The 22477-nt window shown below is 49.7% G+C and overlaps 3 protein-coding genes across 9 annotated transcripts in view; 2 read left to right on the top strand and 1 right to left on the bottom strand.

Moving 5' to 3' along the window:
* LOC126266816 (uncharacterized) overlaps positions 1 to 22477 on the bottom strand; it is a 342237-nt gene that overhangs the window by 308528 nt on the left and 11232 nt on the right. The gene's annotated exons all lie outside the window — the stretch shown is intronic.
* LOC126271008 (spidroin-2-like) lies at positions 15482 to 16573 on the top strand. The gene has a single exon (XM_049974121.1). It carries the CDS (start codon positions 15482 to 15484, stop codon positions 16571 to 16573), a length of 1092 nt encoding a protein of 363 aa, XP_049830078.1.
* LOC126270851 (keratin, type II cytoskeletal I-like) lies at positions 17651 to 18157 on the top strand. Its single transcript, XM_049974108.1, has one exon. The coding sequence runs from the start codon at positions 17651 to 17653 to the stop codon at positions 18155 to 18157; it is 507 nt and encodes a 168-aa protein (XP_049830065.1).

The raw sequence follows: 22477 nt of genomic DNA, 5'->3' as shown, positions 1-22477 counted from the left end.
CATTCCTACCTATGTAGGTTGGGCTCAACAAAATATTTTCGCATTCGGAAGAGAAAGTTGGTGACTGAAATTTCGTAAAAAGGTCTCGCCGCGACGAAAAACGTCTATGCTGTAATGACTTCCATCCCAACTCGTGTATCATATCTGCCACACTCTCTCCCCTATAACGCGATAATACAAAACGAGCTGCCCTTCTTTGCACCCTCTCGATGTCCTCCGTCAATCCCACCTGGTAAGGATCCCACACCGCGCAGCAATATTCTAACAGAGGACGAACGAGTGTAGTGTAAGCTGTCTCTTTAGTGGACTTGTTGCATCTTCTAAGTGTCCTGCCAATGAAACGCAACCTTTGGCTCGCCTTCCCGACAATATTATCTATGTGGTCCTTCCAACTGAAGTTGTTCGTAATTTTAACACCCAGGTACTTAGTTGAATTGACAGCCTTGAGAATTGTACTATTTATCGAGTAATCGAATTCCAACGGATTTCTTTGCGGCGTAAGACTGCCCGCAAATCAGCCGCCAGGAGGCCAATCTCCAGAGATGGCGCACTGGTGGCCTCTTTCGCCAGGTGGTCGACAGTTTCATTGCCAGGTATACCAACATGGAATGGGGTCCAAACAAAGACCACAGAAGTTGCCGCTACGGGCGAGAGTATGCAGGGACTCCCGGATAGCCATCACCAGACGAGAACGAGGGAAACACTGGTCGAGAGCTCGTAAACCGCTCAGGGAATCGCTACAGATAACGAAGGACTCACTTGAGCAGGAGCGGATATACTCTAGGGCACAAAAGATGGCGACCAGCTCAGCAGTGTAAACACTGCAGCCAGCTGGCAATGAATGTTGTTCAGAATGGTCCCCTAGAGTTAGTGCATAACCGACTAGAGCAGCAACCATCGAACCGTCGGTGTAGACAACGCCAGAGCCCTGATACGTGGCCAGGATGGAATAAAAGCAGCGTCGGAAGGCCTCCGGAGGGACTGAGTCCTTCGGGCCATGTGTCAAGTCGAGCCGAAGGCAAGGGCGAGGCACACACCACGGGGGTGTACGCAGAGGGGCCCGGAAAGGAGGTGGAACAGCGAAACACCCCAGCCAGGAAAGGAGCTGTTTGACACGTACGGCAATCGGACAACCCAACTGGGGCTGACGTTCTGGCAGATGAACGACTGACTGCGGGAAGAGGACACGATAATTTGAATGCCCGGGCAAGCTAAAAATATGGGCAGCATAAGCAGCCAGTAATTGTTGGCGTCGTAACCGCAGTGGAGGGACACCTGCCTCCACAAGTATGCTGTCCACAGGGCTGGTTCGGAAGGCACCAGTGGCAAGGCGTATCCCGCTGTGGAGGATTGGGTCCGACACCAGCAACGCAGATGGGGATGCTGAGCCATAAGCCAGACTCCCGTAGTCCAGACGGGACTGGATTAACGCCTGGTAAAGCAGGAGAGTAGATCAGTTGGCGCCCCACCTGGTGTGGCTCAGGCGTCGCATAGCATTTAGATGCCGCCAACACGCCTGTTTAAGCTGCCGAATATGAGGCAGCCAAGTCAACCGGGCATCAAAAACCATCCCCAAAAACCTATGTGACTCCACCACTTTAAGAAGCTCGCCGTCAAGATAAAGCCGCAGCTCCAGGTGAACAGTGCGTCGCCGGCAGAAATGCATAACGCAGGTCTTGGCTGCGGAAAACTGAAAACCATGCGCTACAGCCCAAGACTGTGCCTTGCGGATTGCGCTCTGTAGCTGACGTTCAGCAGCTGCAATGCCAATAGAGCTGTAGTAAAGGCAGAAGTCGTCAGCATACAGGGAAGCGGTGACAGTATTTCCCACGGCCGCAGCGAGCCCGTTAACAGCTATTAAAAACAGACACACTGAGAACAGAACCCTGTGGCACACCGTTCTCCTGGACTTGGGAGGAACTATATGAGGCAGCGACGTGCACGCAGAAGGTACGATACGACAGAAAATTGCGGATATAGATCGGCAGAGGGCCCCGAAGACCCCATCCATGAAGCGTAGAAAGGCTGTGATGACGCCATCTCGTATCATACGCCTTCCGCATTTCGAAGACAGCAACGAGATGCTGACGGCGGGCAAAGGCAGTACGGATGGCCGACTCCAGGCTCACCAGATTGTCGGCGGCGGAGCGGCCTTTACGGAACCCACCCTGAGACGGAGCCAGAAGGCCTAGAGACTCCAGTACCCAATTCAAGCGCCGGCACACCATCCGTTCAAGCAACTTGCAAAGAGCGTTGGTGAGTCTAATGGGACGGTAGCTGTCCACCTCCAAAGGGTTCTTCCCTGGTTTCAGAATGGGGACAACAATACTTTCCCACCATTGCGACGGAAACTCACCCTCGACCCAAATGCAGTTGTAAAGATCGAGGAGGCGTTGCTGGCAGTACACTGAAAGATGTTTCAGCATCTGAGAGTGGATGCTATCTGGCCCAGGAACGGTATCAGGACAAGCAGCGAGGGCACTTCGAAATTCCCACTCACTGAATGGAACATTGTACAATTCAGGATGGTGAGTGCGAAAAGAAAGACTCCGACGTTCTATCCGCTCCTTAATGGAGCGGAATCCCAAGGGGTAGGTGGCAGAAGTGGAATTCATAGCAAAGTGCTCTGCCAAGCGGTTTGCAATGACGTCAGAGACAGTACAAACTGCTCCATTCAGTGAGAGCGCAGGGACACTGACAGGGGTCCGATAGCCATAGAGGCGGCGAATCTTGGGCCAGACCTGCGATGGAGTGACATGGAGGCCAATGGTGGACACATACCGCTCCCAGCACTCCTGCTTGCGTTGGCGGATACTGCAGCGGGCTCGCGCACGCAGCCGTTTGAAGGCGATAAGGTGGTCGATTGAGGGATGTCGCTTGTGACGCTGGAGCGCCCGCCGGCGAGCTTTAGTCGATTCAGCGATCTCAGGCGACCACCAAGGCACAGTCCGCCGCCGAAGGGACCCAGAAGAACGGGGAATGGCAGATTCGGCGGAAGTAACGATGCAGGTGGTGACCGATTGAACCATTGCATCAATAGCATCGTTAGAGAGAGGCTCAATAGCAGCAGTGGAGGAGAACAAGTCCCAGTCACCCTTATTCATAGCCCATCTGCTAGGGCGCCCAGAATACTGACGCTGTGGCAGTGAAAGAAAGATCAGAAAGTGGTCACTACCACACAGGTCGTCATGCACTCTCCATTGGACAGGCGGTAAGAGGCTAGGGCTACAGATGGAAAGGTCAATGGTGGAGTATGTGCCATGCGCCACACTGAAGTGTGTGAAGGCACCATCATTTAAGATCGAGAGATCAAGCTGCGCCAATAAATGCTCAACGATGGCGCCTCGACCTGTTGCCACTGGCCCACCCCACAGATGGTTATGTGCGTTAAAGTCGCCCAGTAACAGGAAAGGTGGGGGCAATTGAGCTATCAGAGCAGCCAGGACATGCTGCGCGACATCACCATCCGGTGGAAGGTAAAGACTGCAGACGGTAACAGCCTGTGGCGTCCTCACCCGAACAGCGGCAGCCTCTAAAGGTGTGTGGAGAGGTACAGACTCGCTGTGAAGAGAGTTCAGGACGCCACCAGACACCCTTTCATAAGCTGCCCGGTTCTTATAATAACCCCGATAGCCACGGAGGGTGGGGGTTCGCATTGCCGGAAACCAAGTTTCCTGCAGAGGAAAGGGTGAAGGCTGATAAGTTGGCGGAGCTCAGCTAGATGGTGGAAGAAACTGCTGCAGTTCCACTGGAGGATGGTGGTGTCCGTGGCTGAGAAAGGCTTGACGGGACTGGGAAGGGAGATTACGCCGCTGGGTCACCTGCTGCCTCTGATTTAGCACCTGTGATAGTGCTTTCCATGGCGTTTGATGGACCAGCGAGATGGAGGTCCTCAGTGGACGCCAGAATCTCCACCGCATCCTCAGACGCAGAGCTGGAAGGTTGCGGTGGGATGGCTGCCACCGCGAGTTCCTTGGGCTGAGAGCTCTTCTTGGCTTTCTCACGCCGTTCCTTGGGTCGCACCAGCTGGGAGGGCTTCACCGATTCAGTCACCGGGACGGAGGAGGATCGTGAAGCCCTACGACCAGCTGTTTGCTGGCACTTACGCCATTGTCGGTCGTCAGGCTTCTCGCTGGCAGAAACCTGGGAAGGGAGGGACACAAGGGACCCCTTGCGAGTGTGAGAAGCCGAAGATGTTGGACACCTCTTAGGCTTAGAAGTGGGAACGGACGTCCCCAAAGGGGGGGATGGTGTTGCTCCTGAGGTAGGTGGCGCAGGAGCAACCCGGTGGGTAGAGCCCCCCACTGGCGAGGGGTCAGGAGTTTTACTACTCGTCGATCCGGCCACAATTGGAGAAACAGACGGGGCTAGCACAGGTGTTGTAGCAGCAGCGTAGGAAGATGTCATTCTCACAGGATTGAGTCGGTCGTATTTCCTCTTGGCCTCAGTATAGGTTAGTTGGTCCAGGGTCTTGTATTCCATGATTTTACGCTCTTTCTGGAAAATTCAGCAGTCTGGCGAGCAAGGTGAATGGTGCTCCCTGCAGTTGACACAGATGGGAGGCGGGGCACATGGAGTATTGGGATGTGATGGGCGTCCGCAATCTCGACATGTGAGGGTGGAAGTGCAGCGAGAAGACATATGGCTGGGCTTCCAGCACTTAAAGCACCGCATCGGGGGAGGGATATAGGGCTTTATGTCACATCGGTAGACCATCACCTTGATTTTTTCCAGTAATGTATCCCCTTCGAAGGCCAAGATGAAGGCACCAGTAGCAATCTGATTTTCCTTCAGACCCCGATGAACGCGCCGGACGAAATGTACACCTCGGCGCTCTAAATTGGCGCGCAGCTCTCTATCAGACTGCAAAAGAAGATCCCTATGGTAAATAACTCCCTGGACCATATTTAAACTCTTATGGGGTGTGATCGTAACGGCAACATCCCCCAACTTGTCACAAGCGAGTAACTGTCGTGACTGGGCAGAGGATGCCGTTTGTATCAGGACTGACCCAGAGCGCATTTTTGACAAGCCCCCACCTCCCCAAACTTGTCCTCTAAATGCTCGACGAAGAACTGAGGCTTTGATGGAGAGAAAAGACTCCCCATCAACCCTCGTACAAACTAAGAAGCGGGGCGAATAACTGCTACTGCCATCCTGAGACTTACGTTCCTCCCACGGTGTGGCCAGGGAGGGGAACGTTTTCGGATCGTACTTCTGAGCATTAAACTGAGCTTAGAGACTGCTGGCGGCTGGCCACGAGCGAGAGACGATGTACCACGCTTCATTGCGGGTCATCCGCCCTGATGCCACCTACTCCGACCAAGGGCCCTCCCCACGGGCGCCACCCAGCCACGGCAAGAGCCACCTGGCAGGATGGCCGTTGCTGGGAGTCCCGATACCCCAGGAGGATAGGCATCTACTCCTTGGCATATGTGGGGAGTTAGTGGCCCAGGCATCAGTAGAGCGATCCCTGTGTTGTCAGGGGGCTACAACCAACAGGGTACATGGCGGCCCCACCACAATGGACTGGCTACCATGCTGGACGTTAGGTAACATGTGGTCCATGGTCGCCGTCGGTGCAGAAAGAGGCACTTCACAGTGCAAGGTGTTATCTGCACGCAGAAAAAGAGTCATGCCCAAGAGATGGAGAGCGGACAGGACTGCAGTTCAACGGTGTATAAGCTGGCGAAAGGCCTGATCGCAAGATGGACACAATGCACCAAGTAAGGCGCCCTTCCTCAATCGGCTCGCTCTTCGGAAAATTTTGAGAGATGGAGGTCAAACCCAACAGGGGACCATCATATAAGGCCGAAAAGTTTGAGACTCCTTTTAGTCGCCTCTTACAACAGGCAGGAATACTTCGGGCCTATTCTAACCCCCGAACCCACAGGGGGCGTCAAGTGGAGGGTCTGAATCAGAGGCTCAGATGTAGCTTCCTCGACTTGCGCAAAAGGGTAGTTGGGTTTCGAGTTCCGCTGAATACATTAGGTGTCCACTATACGCAGTAGGCGGCTACATAAGTAGCAGGGGCTGTGTGGCGTGGACTGGGCGGTTTTTAGGTTAGAGGGTCTCAGGAAAACACAAGAAGGGATTCAGTCACATAGGCTGCAGGCTGAACACAGAAGAACATAGATACAGGAATCATTGGTATAACAGACGTGAATTATTGTAGCTGTGTTGGGAAAGTACCAGAGCTCCAAGTGCTAATAGAAATCACTGTTGCTCAAATCGTTATAGGCACTGAAAGCTGGCTAAAGCCGGATATAAGCTCAGCTGAAACTTCTGTGAAGAACCTAACGGTGTTCCAAAAGGATAGGCTAAACACGGTTGGCGGTGGCATGTTTGTTTCTGTCAGTAGTAGTTTATCTTGTTGCGAAAATGAAGTAGATACTTCCTGTGAATTAGTATAGGCAGAGGTCATTGTTGGCAACTAAAATAAAATAATAATTAGATCATTTTACCGACCTCCCAATTCAGATGAGACACTTTGCTGAAAGGTTCACAGAAAACTTCAATTTGATTTCAAACACGCACCCAACTCATATGATAATAGTTGGCGGTGACTTTAATTTACACTCAATGTGTTGGCGAAAATACATGTTTAATTCCGTGCAAAAAATATCATCCAAAATTGTGCTAAACGCATTCTCTGAAAATTATTTCGAGCAGTTAGTTCATGAGCTCATGCGGATAATAAATGGTTGTGAAAACACACTTGACCTCCTAGCAAAAAATAATCCAGAGTTAATACCGAGCATCGAAACAGATTCAAGGATTAGTGAACAAGGAGTTATTGTAGCGAAACTGAATATTGTAATCCCCAAATCCTCGAAAAATAAGCGAAAAATATACCTCCTCAAAAAAAGCAGATAATTCACCTTACATCTTCCTGAAAGACAATCTCCACTCATTCCAAATTAATAATAGAAGTATAGACCACATGTGGCTTAAATTCAAAGAAATAGTATCGGCAGCAATTGAGAGACTTGTACCAAATAAATTAACAAACGGCGGAGCTGATCCTCCTTGGTACACAAAACTGGTTAGAAAACTGTTGCAGAAACAACGAAACAAACGTGCCAAATTTAAACAGGCGCAAAATCCTCAAGATTGGCGGTCTTTAACAGAAGCTCAAAATTTAGCACAGACTTCAATGCGAGATGCCTATAACAGTTTCCTCAATGAAACTGTCTCGAAACCTGGCAGAAAATCCAAAGAGATTCTGATCATATGTGAAGCATGTTAGTGGCAAGAAATTATCAATGCCTTCTCTGCGCAACAGCAATGGAGATACTATCGAAGACAGTGCTGCCAAAGCAGAGTTACTAAACACAGCCTTCTGAAATGCCTTCACAAAAGAAGAATTAAATATTCCAGAATTCGAATCGAGAACAGCTGCCAACATGAATAACATAGAAGCAAATATCCTAGTAGTAGTAAACGAACTTAAATCACTCAATAAAAGCAAGTCTTCTGGTCCAGACTGAATACTAATCAGTTTCCTTTCGGAGTATTCTGATGCATTAGCTCCATACTTAAACATATACAACCGTTCGCTCGACGAAAGATCCATGCCCAAAGACTGGAAAGTTGCACAGGTCACACCAATATTCAAGAAAGGTGGTATGAGTAATCCACTAAATTACAGGCCCATTTCGTTAATGTAGATATGCAGGAGGATTTTAGATAATAGAATATGTTCGAACATTATGAATTACCTCAAAGAAAACTGTCTATTGACACACAGACAACATGCATTTAGAAAACTTTGTTCCTGTGAAACACAACTAGCTCTTTACTCACATGCAAGTGTTGAGTGCTATTGACAAGGGACTTCAGATCGATTCTGTAGTTCTGGATTTCCAGAACACTTTTGACACTGTACCACACAAGTGGCTCATAGTGAAATTTGTGCTTATGGAATATCGTCTCATTTATGTGAGTGGATTTGTGATTTCCTGTCAGAGAAGTCACAGTTTGTGGTAATTGACAGAAAGTCATCGAGTAAAACAGAAGTGATTTCTGGCGTTCTCCAAGGTAGTGTTATAGGCCCTTTGGTGTTCCTTATCTATATAAACTATTTGGGAGACAATCTGAGAAGCCGTATTAGGTTGTTTGCAGATGATGCTGTCGTGTAGCGACTAATAAACTCATCAGAAGATCAAAACAAACTGCAAAACGATTCAGAAAAGATATCTGAATGGTGCAAAAAGTGGCAGTTGACCATAAATAACGAAAAGTGTGAGGTCATTCAGATGAGTGATAAAAGGAACTCAGTAAACTTCGGTTATACGATAAATCAGTCTAAACTAAAAGCCATAAATTCAACTGAATACCTAGGTATTACCATTACGAACAACAAACTGGAAGAAACACACAGAAAATGTTGTGGGGAAGGATAACTAAAGACGGCGTTTTATTGGCAGGACACTTAGAGAAAATGTAACTGACCTACGAAGAAGACTGCTTACACTACGCTTGTCCGTCCTCTTTTAGAACTCTGCTGCTGCTGTGTGGGATCCTTACCAGATAGGACTGACGGAGTACATTGAAAAAGTTCAAAGAAAGGCAGCACATTTTGTATTATCGCGAAATAGGGGAGAGAGTGTCACAGAAATGATACTGGATCTGGGCTGAAAAAAATTAAAAGAAACGCGTTTTTCGTTGTGACAAAATCTCCTCACGAAATTCTTATCACCAACTTTCTCCTCCGAATGTGAAAATATTTTGCTGACACCGAACTACATAGAGAGGAACGAACACCATGATAGCGCCATGCGGGATTAGCCAAGTGGTCTTAGGTGCTGCAGTCGTGGACTGTGCGGCTGGTCCGGTGGAGGTTCGAGTCCTCTTTCGGACATGGGTGTGTTTGTGTTTGTCCTTAGGATAATTTAGGTTAAGTGGTGTGTAAGCTTAGGGACTGACGACCTTAGCAGTTAAGTCCCATAGGATTTCACACACATTTGAACATTTTGATCACCATGATAAAATAACAGAAATCAGAGCTCGTATGGAAAGATGTGTGTTCATTCTTTCTGCGCGCTATACGAGATTTCAATAATAGAGAATTGTTAAGGTGGTTCGGTGAACCCTCTGCCAGGCACCTGAATATGATACGCAGAGCATCGATGTAGATGTAGACTCCCATACTCAAGGTGGGATTGAAGAGCTCTGTAGAGTGCAGTGGCCCCAGTTGGTGATGCTCAGGCAGCAGAGGGCATTGAGGTGCTGCCAGCACTTCCGCTTAAGCTCACAAAGGTGAGGTAGTAAAGCCAATCGGCTGCCGAAAACCAGTCCCATAAATCGATATGTCTCCACTACAGTGTGTCATGAAAGTAAAATTCTGGTTCCAGATTAATGGTATTACTCCGACAGAGGGGAATGACACACGACTTAGTGCCTGAAAACGAAGCTGTGGGTGAGACCTCATGACTGCACCTTGTGGATGGCTCCCTGAAGATGCGGCTCAGCAGCATGAGTGCTGGTGGAGCAGTACGAAATGCAGAAGTCATCTGCACACAGAAGGGGTGAGATGGATAGCCCTACAGCTACTGATAGACCATTAATGTCCACTGAAAATAGTGATATACTCAATCCAGAGCCCTGTGGGACTCCATTCTCCTGGATATGGTGGGAACTATCAGAGGCACCAACTTGGACATGGAAAGTATGGAGTGAAAGGAAATTGTGGATAAAAACCAGGAGCGGGCCACGGAGATCCCACCCATGTAGTGTGGCAAGGATATATTGCCAGGTGGTGTCATACACTTTGCTTGGACCAAAAATAATGACAACAAGGTGTTTGCATCTGGAAAAAGCTGTTTGGGTGGCAAACTCGAGGGACACGAGATTATCAGTAGTATAGTGTCCCCGGCAGGAACCACTGACATGGAGCCAGCTGGCCACGTGACTCCAGGACCCTACCCAACCCAATTGCCTACACACCTTGTGTTCCAGCAGCTTACAAACAACATTGGTGAGGCTGACAGGCCGATAGCTGTCCACATCGAGCGGGTTTTTGCCGGGTTTGAGCACTGGAACAATGGTGCTCTCCTGCCATTGCGATCGAAAGACGTCATTGCACCAGATCCGGTTGAAGGTGACGAGGAGATGGCGCTTGAAGTCAGACAGGAGATGTTAAATCATCTGACTGTGGATTCGATCCGGCCCAGGAACTGCATTGGGACAATGAGCAAGTGTGCCGAGGAGCTCCCTGAGGACTTTCCTTTCCATCTGCAGTTTGCGGGTGTGAAAGGCTGGGGGCTAGTTCTTTGAAGCAGAGGGCAAGGGCCCACATTGCCAGAAACCAGGTTTCCTGGAGGGCAACGCAGAAAGCACATGTTAAGTTTGAACAGTTACCATAGCTCAGCCAGGCGGAAAAAACCGCCCCAATTCCAATGGAGGATGAGACTGGGAATGCATGAAGCATTCAATTAGGCAGTTTATGTCTCAGGGTCTCCTGCTGTCACCGACTTTTTTCCTGAGCAATCTTGTGTCTGAGGTTCTGGCGATATCCAGATTCTAAGTGAACATCAGAATCTCCACGCCATCCTCAGACGCAGAGCTTGTAGGTAGCCATGGTGTGGATGTCACTGCAAATTCCTTGTTTTTAGGGGTCTGCTTTTTCGTTTTTTGTGCTGTTCCTTGGGTTTCCCTAGCTCAGAGGACTTCACTAAATCAGTCTCTGGGACTGAGGATGAGTGCAGAGCCCTATGACCAGCTGCTTTTGGGCTCTTCAGCCGCTGGCAGAAACCTAGGAAGAGACCCCTTCCTAGCGAGAGGACCCGATAAACACTTTCGCTTCTCTGGCTCAGAAGTGGGGACAAACTCCCAATGGTTGAGGAGTGTTGCTTCCTAAGAAGGTGGTGTGGGAGCAAGAGGGAGGGAAGTGGCCCCCGCCATCGAGGGGGCAGGAATTCGGGGAACTGATGGGGGCAATAACTGTCCTCATAGCGGTGGCATATGAGGTGGTCATAGCCACAGGATGTAGGTGCTCAAATTTACTCTTAGCCTCAGTGTAGGTAGGTCGGTTGGTCTAGGGTCTTATGTTTCATGATTTTCTTCTCTTTTTGTAAAATCCCACAGTCTGGCAAGCAAGGTGAATGACACTCTCCGCAGTTGCCACAGATGGAAGGTGGGAATGATGGATGTCCAAAATCTCGACCGGTGGGGCAGGAAGACATATGACTGAACTTAAAGAACTGAAAGCACCGCATCAGGGAAGGGGTATATGGCTTGACGCCACAGCAGTACACCATCACCTTGACATTTTTGGGAATCGTGTCACCCTCGAAGACCAAGATGAAGGCAATGGTCACAACTTGGTTATCCCTTGGACCCCAATGGATGCGCCAGATGAAATGAACACCTCGCTGCTTGAAACTTGGGCACAGCTCGTTGTCAGACTGCAAATGAAGGTCCCTGTGGAATACAATACTCTGAACCATATTTAAGCTCTTATGAGGCGTGATGGTAAAAGAAACATCCCACAACTTGCCACAAGCGAGTAATGCCCGTGACTGGGCAGAGGATGCTGTTTTTATCAAAACTAACCTAGAGAGCATTTTGGACAAGCCTTCCACCTCCCCAAATTTGTCCTCCAAATGCTTCACAAAAAACTGAGGGTTCATGGACATGAAAAATTCCTCATCAACTCTTGTACATACAAGGTACCGGGGCCATTAAGCTTCAATGCCATCCTTAGCCAGACACTCCTCCCATGGCGGGGCCAGGGAGGCAAATGACTTTGTGGCAGACGGAATAATGGAATACTGCTGACTGGACCACAATGGGACGAGTGGTGGAAGTAGGGGTTATGTATAAAGAGAGTATTAACTCCTGTGACAGGTCAGTGCATCAGCGGCACCTTGTGGATTTGGTATGTCAATGAAACATTGCCCAGTCAGACACATTCAGCTTGCTGAAAATCCTGGAAATCTTAATTCAACACCAGTGAAGGACGAAAACTGGAAGTTACATACTGCACAAATCCTTTTTCCCTAAGTTGATAATAAATGCTGTTACATTCATTTGCTCGGGGTGAAGCAGCTGAACTAAAATGTAATAATTTATGTTACTGCTATGCAACATATGGGACGGCAACAAATAATGGACCACATAAAAATGTTTATTTTCCCTTGTCTATTCGTTTTCTTCAGTTCTTTGTGAAATTCTCTTCTCCGTGTCAAGTTCTGCATTACAATGAGACTCTTCTTGTCTGAACTACTCCATTTCTACACAAAGAGTACTGTACACAATGTTAGGAACTACGGACAGCTGTAATTGAATATGGATTTTAGTGGCAGACAATATACCTGACAATGGTCCACAATTAATTTGCATCATCAAATCAAACAACTACATCATCAGAAACGGGAACCCAAACAAAGATACTCCACTGCTGTCTCCTACAGACACTGCTACTGTCACAAACACCAGTCATCTCCCCAACATACCTTATATTTATAGCCCCACACAGTGATGTGGGGAAGAACTATAAGAAGGCAACAGACTGCAGATCAGACATTGTACAATGGCGAGAATTCTGTACTGGCCATCAGAGAGGAAATACAGCATCATCATACACTGAGGTGACAAATGTCATGAGATATCACCTAATATTATGTCGGATCTCTTGTTTCCTGGTATAATCCAGTTAATGTGATATGCCTCAGGTCGCTGGAAGTCAACTGCAGAAATAATGAGTCGTGCTGCTTCTATAGCAATTTCGGAAGTGTTGCCAGTGGAGGATTTCGTTCACAAACTGACCTCTCGCTTATGTCTCACGTGTATGGTGGGATTCACGCTAGGTGATCTGAGTAGCCGAATCATTCATTTCAACCGTCCAGAATATTGTTCAAACCCATCACAAACAAATGTGGTCCAGTGTCATCCATAAGAATTCCATTGTTTTGGAACATGAAGTCCATGAATGGCTGCATATAGTCTCCAAGTATATGAATGTCATCATTTCCAGTCAATTATCGGTTCAGTTCGATCAGATGACCCAGTCCATTTCATGTAAGCACAGCCCACACCTTTATTGAGTTACCGCCAGTTTGCACAGTGCCTTGTAGGCAACTTGGATCCATGGCTTCATGGGATCTGTGCCACACTTGATCCGCACCATCAGCTATTACCAACTGAAACTGGGACTCATATGACCTGGCCTTCGTTATCCAGTCATTTAGGGTCCAACCAATATGGTCGTCAGTCCAGGAGAGGCGCTGCAGGTGATATGTTAGCAAAGGTATCGTGGCTGTCATCAGCAACTCATTTCCTGCACTGTCCTAACAGATACATTTGTCGTATGTCTCACACTGATTTCTACAGCTATTTCACACAGTGTTGTTGTCTGTTAGCACTGACAACCGTAAATGCTGCAGCTCGCAGTTGTTTAGTAAAGGCCATCAGCATTGAGGTCCCCTTGGTGAGATGCAACACATGAAATTTGGTATTCTTAGGACACTCTTGACACTGTGGATCAAAGTCTTAATTCCTATCCTATGGCCATAATCGCATCAGACACCTCTTCACACGACTCACCCGAGTATAAATGATGCTCTGCCAATGAAGTACTCTTATTCCTTATGCATGCCATACTACTGCCGTCATTTCCAGCTTCACTAGTAATTTACCGTCTAGTAAGGTCATCCGAAGACCAGTATCAGTTGCAAAGCGATTTAGAAAAGATTGCTGTATGGTGTGTCAGGTGGCAGTTGACGCTAAATAACGAAAAGTGTGAGATGATCCACATGAGTTCCAAAAGAAATCCGTTGGAATTCGATTACTCGATAAATAGTACAATTCTCAAGGCTGTCAATTCAACTAAGAACCTGGGTGTTAAAATTACGAACAACTTCAGTTGGAAGGACCACATAGATAATATTGTCGGGAAGGCGAGCCAAAGGTTGCGTTTCATTGGCAGGACACTTAGCAGATGCAACAAGTCCACTAAAGAGACAGCTTACACTATACTCGTTCGTCCTCTGTTAGAATATTGCTGCGCGGTGTGGGATCCTTACCAGGTGGGATTGACGGAGGACATCGAAAGGGTGCAAAAAATGGCCGCTCGTTTTGTATTATCACGTTATAGGGGAGAGAGTGTGGCGGATATGATACACGAGTTGGGATGGAAGTCATTACAGCATAGACGTTTTTCGTCGCGGCGAGACCTTTTTACGAAATTTCAGTCACAAACTTTCTCTTCTGAATGCGAAAATATTTTGTTGAGCCCAACCTACATAGGTAGGAATGATCATCAAAATAAAATAAGAGAAATCAGAGCTTGAACAGAAAGGTTTAGGTATTCGTTTTTCCCGCTCGCTGTTCGGGAGTGGAATAGTAGAGGGATAGTATGATTGTGGTTCGATGAACCCTCTGCCAAGCACTTAAATGCGAATTGCAGAGTAGTTATGTAGATGTAGATGTAACTAGTCACACTAATCACGTCTACGTTTTCCACAGTTGCTGTAATCACTGACATGGTTCTCAGCATGCTGCCAAGATATGCTACTTCAACATGCACTGCAATGGCACTCTCGGCAATCAGTCACAATCATAGCCTGTGATAGCTTGCATTCTGTGCACATCTCCCCAATTTTTACAACATGAAGCAACAACCTCAGGAGACACCACAGACCTCCTCTTCAATCACATCACAGCCAGAATTGCCTATAGCTCATGGTCTAGTGGCTAGCAATACTGCCACTGAATTACAGGGACCTGGGATCGATTCCCAGCCGAGTTGGGGCTGGGTGTATGTGCTGGCCTCATCATTTCATCATCATTTAGGAAAGTCGTGAGACTGGGCTGTGTAAAGATTGGGAATTTGTACAGATGCTGATAACTGTGCAGTTGAGTGCCCCACAAACCAAACATCAACATCACTGTCTGAAATATCATGGATCCCTACTCTTTGGGCAATACTGATGACTACAATACAAAAAACACTGTCGGGCAGAGAGACAATGTGCAAGGATGAACCAACATCCACCACATTGTCACAACAGGCAACAGTGCTCAGTAAAATCCGCATGCCTTCCTCACCTGAAGATCAACACTGAAGTAGATGCAGAATCCAGAGGGACTACACAGCTAATAATGGCACATTTGGTAAGTAGCCAGGTGGAGAGGGGGCAGGCAGTTGCGAGCGGGGGTGGGTGGTCAGGTGGGTGGATGAGAAGGTGAGTTCAGGGAGATAAAGGTGGGGGTGACGAGGGGAGGCGGTGGGTGGAGGGAGGGTTGAAGAGGAGGCAGCTGGAGAGAATGGCGGAGAAAGGAGACAGGTGAAACGGGCACGTTGAGGGAGGGGGTGGCAGGTGGAGGGAACGCTGGAGGAAGCAGGGGCGAGGAAGAGAGAAAAGGAGGTAGAGGCGGACGAGTATAGAAGGGAGAGTTGGTTGGGGTAGAGGGGCGGGGGGAGCCGACAGCAGAGGGGCGGGGGGGAGCCGAGATCAGAGGGGCGAGAAAGGGAGAGATGGTGGGGTGGAGAGGGGAAAGGCTGGAGAGGGGCGAGGGGGCCCGCAGAGAGGGGCGAGGGGGCCCGCAGAGAGGGGCGAGGGGGCCCGCAGAGAGGGGCGAGGGGGCCCGCAGAGAGGGGCGAGGGGGCCCGCAGAGAGGGGCGAGGGGGCCCGCAGAGAGGGGCGAGGGGGCCCGCAGAGAGGGGCGAGGGGGCCCGCAGAGAGGGGCGAGGGGGCCCGCAGAGAGGGGCGAGGGGGCCCGCAGAGAGGGGCGAGGGGGCCCGCAGAGAGGGGCGAGGGGGCCCGCAGAGAGGGGCGAGGGGGCCCGCAGAGAGGGGCGAGGGGGCCCGCAGAGAGGGGCGAGGGGGCCCGCAGAGAGGGGCGAGGGGGCCCGCAGAGAGGGGCGAGGGGGCCCGCAGAGAGGGGCGAGGGGGCCCGCAGAGAGGGGCGAGGGGGCCCGCAGAGAGGGGCGAGGGGGCCCGCAGAGAGGGGCGAGGGGGCCCGCAGAGAGGGGCGAGGGGGCCCGCAGAGAGGGGCGAGGGGGCCCGCAGAGAGGGGCGAGGGGGCCCGCAGAGAGGGGCGAGGGGGCCCGCAGAGAGGGGCGAGGGGGCCCGCAGAGAGGGGCGAGGGGGCCCGCAGAGAGGGGCGAGGGGGCCCGCAGAGAGGGGCGAGGGGGCCCGCAGAGAGGGGCGAGGGGGCCCGCAGAGAGGGGCGAGGGGGCCCGCAGAGAGGGGCGAGGGGGCCCGCAGAGAGGGGCGAGGGGGTCCGCAGAGAGGGGCGAGGGGGCCCGCAGAGAGGGGCGAGGGGGCCCGCAGAGAGGGGCGAGGGGGCCCGCAGAGAGGGGCGAGGGGGCCCGCAGAGAGGGGCGAGGGGGCCCGCAGAGAGGGGCGAGGGGGCCCGCAGAGAGGGGCGAGGGGGCCCGCAGAGAGGGGCGAGGGGGCCCGCAGAGAGGGGCGAGGGGGCCCGCAGAGAGGGGCGAGGGGGCCCGCAGAGAGGGGCGAGGGGGCGGCATGGAGGAAGGGGGGAGAGGGTGGGGGAGTGTGGATGGCGGAGTGGGTGGGGGAGGGAGGGATGCAGGTGGGGTAGAGGCAGGGGTGGGGTGTAGGTAGTGTGTAGGGCGTGTGATGGAGGGTGAAGAGGAGGAGAGGGAGGGAGGGAGAAGAGGTGAGGGATGATGAAGAGGAGGAGGGAAGGGGAAGAAAAGGAGGAGAGGTTGGGGTTGGAGGGAGGAGAGAGGAGGGAGGAGAGAAGAAAAGAAGGGAATAGGCATAGAGGTGCGGAGAGGGAAGTGGTAAAGGAGGGCAAAGGAAAGGAGGGCTGAGGAGAGTTAGGGGGAAGGAGTGGAGGGGGAAATAGGGGAGGTGGAGCGGGAGGGTTAGGGGTAAAAGCGCAGGGAGAGTAGAAGTGGTAGGTACAGGAGGGCAGGGGGTAGGAAGGGAGGGGTGGTAGATGCAGAAGGGGAGGGGGTAGGAAGGGAGGGGAGGAGTGGGGTGGGAGCTGGTGTGGTATGAGACAAGCATGGGGTAGAACGAGAGGAGAGGAGGGGTATGATGGAGGGGGTGTTTACGGTGGATGGGGATTGGGATTGGTGGGGAGGGGTTTTCGACAGTCGGGGAGAGGGGGGCGGACACTGCCACGCAGCGCCAGCCGGGGAGAGGGGGGCGGACACTGCCACGCAGCGCCAGCCGGGGAGAGGGGGGCGGACACTGCCACGCAGCGCCAGCCGGGGAGAGGGGGGCGGACACTGCCACGCAGCGCCAGCCGGGGAGAGGGGGGCGGACACTGCCACGCAGCGCCAGCCGGGGAGAGGGGGGCGGACACTGCCACGCAGCGCCAGCCGGGGAGAGGGGGGCGGACACTGCCACGCAGCGCCAGCCGGGGAGAGGGGGGCGGACACTGCCAGATGGGGAAGAATGGGGACAATGGCATAGGGGAGAGGTGTTCACACTGCCAGAAAGGTAGAGCGAGGACAATGATAGGATGAAGGAGAATGAGATAGGGGTAACTGACAGAAAGGTTGGGTTAGATGGAATGACGTGGGATGCAGGTGATGGGATTAAATGGGCGGGTTCGGGGTTAAGCATGTGGGGGAGAAGGACCGGGTGTGGGTGAGACACAGGACTGGGGTGGGTAGTGGTCAAAGGGCCCAGGGTATGGGGTGGGTAGTGGTCAAAGGGTCCCAGGGTATGGGGTGGGTAGTGGTCAAAGGGGGCCAGGGTATGGGGTGGGTGGTGGTCAAAGGGGGCCAGGGTATGGGGTGGGTAGTGGTCAAAGGGGGCCAGGGTATGGGGTGGGTAGTGGTCAAAGGGGGCCAGGGTATGGGGTGGGTAGTGGTCAAAGGGGGCCAGGGTATGGGGTGGGTAGTGGTCAAAGGGGGCCAGGGTATGGGGTGGGTAGTGGTCAAAGGGGGCCAGGGTATGGGGTGGGTAGTGGTCAAAGGGGGCCAGGGTATGGGGTGGGTAGTGGTCAAAGGGGGCCAGGGTATGGGGTGGGTAGTGGTCAAAGGGGGCCAGGGTATGGGGTGGGTAGTGGTCAAAGGGGGCCAGGGTATGGGGTGGGTAGTGGTCAAAGGGGGCCAGGGTATGGGGTGGGTAGTGGTCAAAGGGGGCCAGGGTATGGGGTGGGTAGTGGTCAAAGGGGGCCAGGGTATGGGGTGGGTAGTGGTCAAAGGGGGCAGGGTATGGGGTGGGTAGTGGTCAAAGGGGGCAGGGTATGGGGTGGGTAGTGGTCAAAGGGGGCAGGGTATGGGGTGGGTAGTGGTCAAAGGGGGCAGGGTATGGGGTGGGTAGTGGTCAAAGGGCGACAGAGCAGAGAGCAGGTAAAAGGGGGAGGGGGAACGGGTGAAGGGGTACTGGTGGAATGGGGAGTGAGGGAGGGAAGGTTGTGAGGAAGGGATGGCATTGTGGGAAGAGAGCGATGGAGAGGGTTGGAGTGGGAGGTTGTGTAGGTAGGGGACGGAGTGGTGGAGGGGAACAGAATGGGGTATGATGGGAGTGAGTGAGGGGATGAAGCAGTGGTGAGGGTTGTGGCAGGCAGTGAGAATGTGGAGAAAACTTCAGTTTTGCAAGGTGCCATTATCAAACATGTCAACCATGTGTCTCATACACAATGTGGCAGACGACGCACAGTCAGCTTATAAATCTTTTCTAACAGAGTGTTATTGAGGAAGCAGCCATTTTCATCCGACATGTAACTCGGAACCAGAGGTCGTAAAGAAGCCCTGGTCATGGCTGTAGCATTGAAGACATCGCTAGTAGCTATCAAGGAAGTGTAGGAAAAAAAGTTATCAGAACTGACTACACTCTAACAAAACATTTCATAATCATAAAACCAGAGACGTTCTCTCTGAAAGATGTACTGAGTGTACTTTCCATTTAAAATTACTTCAAAGCTGACATCTGTCACTTGCCGCTACAGTGTTGCCACAATCGGCTGCCAGCTACCCCTAAGTTATAGATGAAACACAAAGAGGGCAAGTCACTTCACAAACGGTGTTAATGTGTAACATGGAGCGATGTTGGAAATGGGCACCACTATAGTGCGTTTAAAATTATTTGCGACTTTTGGTGTTTTGCTGACTGGAGGGAGTGAGCCACCGTTGCCCAGGTAACACCAACGGCGAGGCGGCTCTCCCTACCATGCCGCCGTTTGGCTGATTAAGTGCCCCCTGTTTACCACACCATGAGTAAATAATAACACTGACGACACACATTAGACGCATCATCGTTTGTCAGCTCTCGTACTAAAGTCGTATTTTCTCGCAATGAAATGTTCTGTAGTCGTCAGGTATTGTGAACAACTGTTTTTTGTTGGCAGGGCATTAGTAATAACGGTGTAGCACATTTGAATACGAGATTTGCGATAAAAGCGTCGTCCAAGAACACGTTCATCGGCTGAGAATACTAAGTGCTGCCACAAAACATTCCTGGGAATTCGACAGTAGTACTGGACAAAACGCCATACCAGTATGTTGTGATGCAATTAGCTCCAACAGTGCAGTGGAAGAAAGGAAACATATTTCGCTCTGGGTACAAAGAATGTTCCATGAGAAAGCTTAACAGGGCGTGTATAATTCGAAGTTAATGGAACTTTTAGTTTTGTACAAGTCAAAACTCGACACTAACAGGTCAATGGACTGGCTAACAGTAAAGGGCATACTTTAATTAGGCTTCCGCCACATCATGCTCATTTAAATCCGGCAGAGTATATGGTCCTAGGTTAAAAGCAATGTGGCAAAAAACAGGAAGAAATTTATGCTCACTGCGGTTCAAATTTTTTGAAAAGAAGCCACTGCAAATGTTACATGGCAGGACTGGTCTTTGAGATGTCAGCCATACCAGGAAGGTAGTTTAGAAGGCCTTCATGAAGGACTGTGACGAGCTCTGACGAATACGCAATTCTCTTGATGCTATGTTAAAATCTGCTTCTTTTTTCAGAACATAGCAGAGTTTATAAATATACATCAACGTTGTAATGCAGTTGATATTGCGACAGAATCCTGAAATAGTGTATTATTAAACTAACAACTTATTGCAAGTCAGATCAATAGATTACATAACAGCTCATTCTCGTTATAAAAATAAACGCGTAACTTCATCAGTTTATTGTTACAAACCCCACAGCTATTTTCGTCTCACCAGCTATCGGTGAAGCTCAATAATTACATTATTTGATTGAAAAATCTGTAGTCTTTTGAATATTGCGATAGATATGTAAGTTTCGCATATTAATCACAAGGCAAAACACTCGTCTTTGCGCACTGTCATTTGCCAAAATCTTTATTCGATATTTCTAAACATTTATAAGATACGAAGAATTTACGATATTTTAGCTTTTTCACTGACACAGGAGTTCCTGATGGATCACTTTACATATATTCTATTTCCTCGATATTAGATGCAAACAGCTGTATCCTTCGAAGTTTAAGGAATAATTCAATATATTACCTACATTTAATCCACAGCAACACAACCTATCACAAACTCATAGCGACACCTGTTTTTCGCTACGAACTAAGAATTTCTTGCATTAATTTACCAATAATCAAAACATCGCAATGACTATGGTTCAAATGGCTCTGAGCACTATGGGACTCAACTGCTGTGGTCATTAGTCCCCTAGAACTTAGAATTACTTAAACCTAACTAACCTAAGGACATCACACACGTCCATGCCCGAGGCAGGATTCGAACCTGCGACCGTAGCAGTCGCACGGTTCTGGACTGCGCGCCTAGAACCGTGAGACCACCGCGGCCGGCATCACAATGACTATGACCACTAACAAAATGATAGGCCGTCATCACCAAACAGACGAATTAAACTATAAAATGTGTGAGAATGAGACTATTACCTGACAGTTTCTTTGAAGTCGTTTTAGAATGATAGATTGGCAGTTTGCTGTTCACGCAGTCTAGCTACCCTGCCAGGTTCTGCACTAAATAGGACTCGCATTATACTGTGATCACCTGCATGCAGCACATGCTGGCAATTATGCTGCCCTGCACTTGCTCTGTACTGAACTGTCAAAAGTCACAACTTATTTTAAACACACTATAGGCATGTTGGAAATGCGAGATGCTATGTCAGCAGCCAATTCTAAGTGACCAATAAGTGAGCTGCACACGAGACGCATTTTGTAGCCCTGTATTTAAACTAGTGTCCTAAGATAACCACAACCTCGTTATGTGCAATGTATCCTAGAAAGTAGTGGTCAATAATCTGCAGTAGAGCTAAAAATCACGATTGGTTTGTTCGCGGCTATTACAGTTCACCTTCACTAACAAACTCAAGAGAGATTAGTTTCAGCAGTAAAAGCATGCTAATTTCCTGCTATCACTGGTTACCTGAAACTATCATCTCACTGGCTACAAGAGCTGCTGCATTAGCGCAACCAGTGGGTAGTCTTTGTTACCACTTGGTTGCAGATTTCAGAGGACATATGCGAACTCGGGACAAAAAATGAATGACAGATAGAATGTTAACAAATAAAAAAGGCAATACGATGATGAAAATGAAATGGCAATGAATTAGAAAAAATTCATTTGAACTAATTGAATAAAAACGATGATTATATTAAGAAATAACATTTCGTGGCAATTGAGGTTCGAACCTATGTCCTTCAGTACAGCAGGCTAATATGTCAACAATTGCGCAAAAGCGCAACAGTGAATCAAGTTTGTGTTTGTGACTGATCACCTAGTCATGATGATGAACTGTAAGCGTATCTAATGTAAGCCAATCTCTGTGATTATGATAACCTCTTACACGACACTGAATCATTTCTTGTGTGAAATATCCTATACTGTTTAGTGTCTGCTATTTATGAAACGTGTATTTAATTAGCATTGTTAGAAGTGTGTATTGTTTGTGGTGTGGTTATCATGTAAGATGAAATACAAAATAAAAGTGCCACACCCATAATTCGGGATACAAATACAGAGTTAGCCAGTGAAACGGGCAGACTGGAGATGGCCTTGACAGCTGGAATGTGAGTGGTGGGGGTAATGGTGCCGGCTCCATTCTACCTGCATGTCCGGCTATTTAGTTGCAGTGTATCGTTGGCAGGGTGAACACTGCGTCTACGCGGTTAAAGCATATTATACGAATGGTGAGAGTTTGGCGAAACTGCGACGTGCTTTTCGACGCCATTTCAACATACCGCGCAACAGGCCTGTTCCTCGGATAGTGCAATTCGTTCATGGATAAACAACCTTGAACAAACTGGATCAACGTCTAAAAATCGTGGGAGTGCAAAAACCCCTCAAAACATCGCTGTTCACCAGGCAATGCTCAGAAGTCCACGGCGATCTGCCAAGTGACTATCAGAACCGATTACAATTTTGTTGGGAAATGGCCAAAAGACTTCAAGAAAATGATGACCAAGTAAACCACTTGTGGATGAGTGTAGAGGCGCATTTCCACCTCTCTGGTGTTGTTAATGAACAAAACTTCAGATACAGGTTGGAGGAAAACCTTGGCGCACTTCACGAAGCACCTCTTTATCCTCAAAAAGG

The sequence above is a fragment of the Schistocerca gregaria genome, chromosome 1 (genome assembly GCF_023897955.1).
Source record: "Schistocerca gregaria isolate iqSchGreg1 chromosome 1, iqSchGreg1.2, whole genome shotgun sequence".
Taxonomy (NCBI): Eukaryota; Metazoa; Arthropoda; class Insecta; order Orthoptera; family Acrididae; genus Schistocerca; species Schistocerca gregaria.
Note: the sequence above shows the minus strand (reverse complement) of the source record. Positions and strands in the feature narration are given on the sequence as shown.

Coding starts and splice junctions, on each gene's coding strand:
- LOC126271008 (XM_049974121.1), top strand. CDS start 15,482: ATGGTGGGGTGGAGAGGGGAAAGGCTGGAGAGGGGCGAGGGGGCCCGC.
- LOC126270851 (XM_049974108.1), top strand. CDS start 17,651: ATGGGGTGGGTAGTGGTCAAAGGGGGCCAGGGTATGGGGTGGGTGGTG.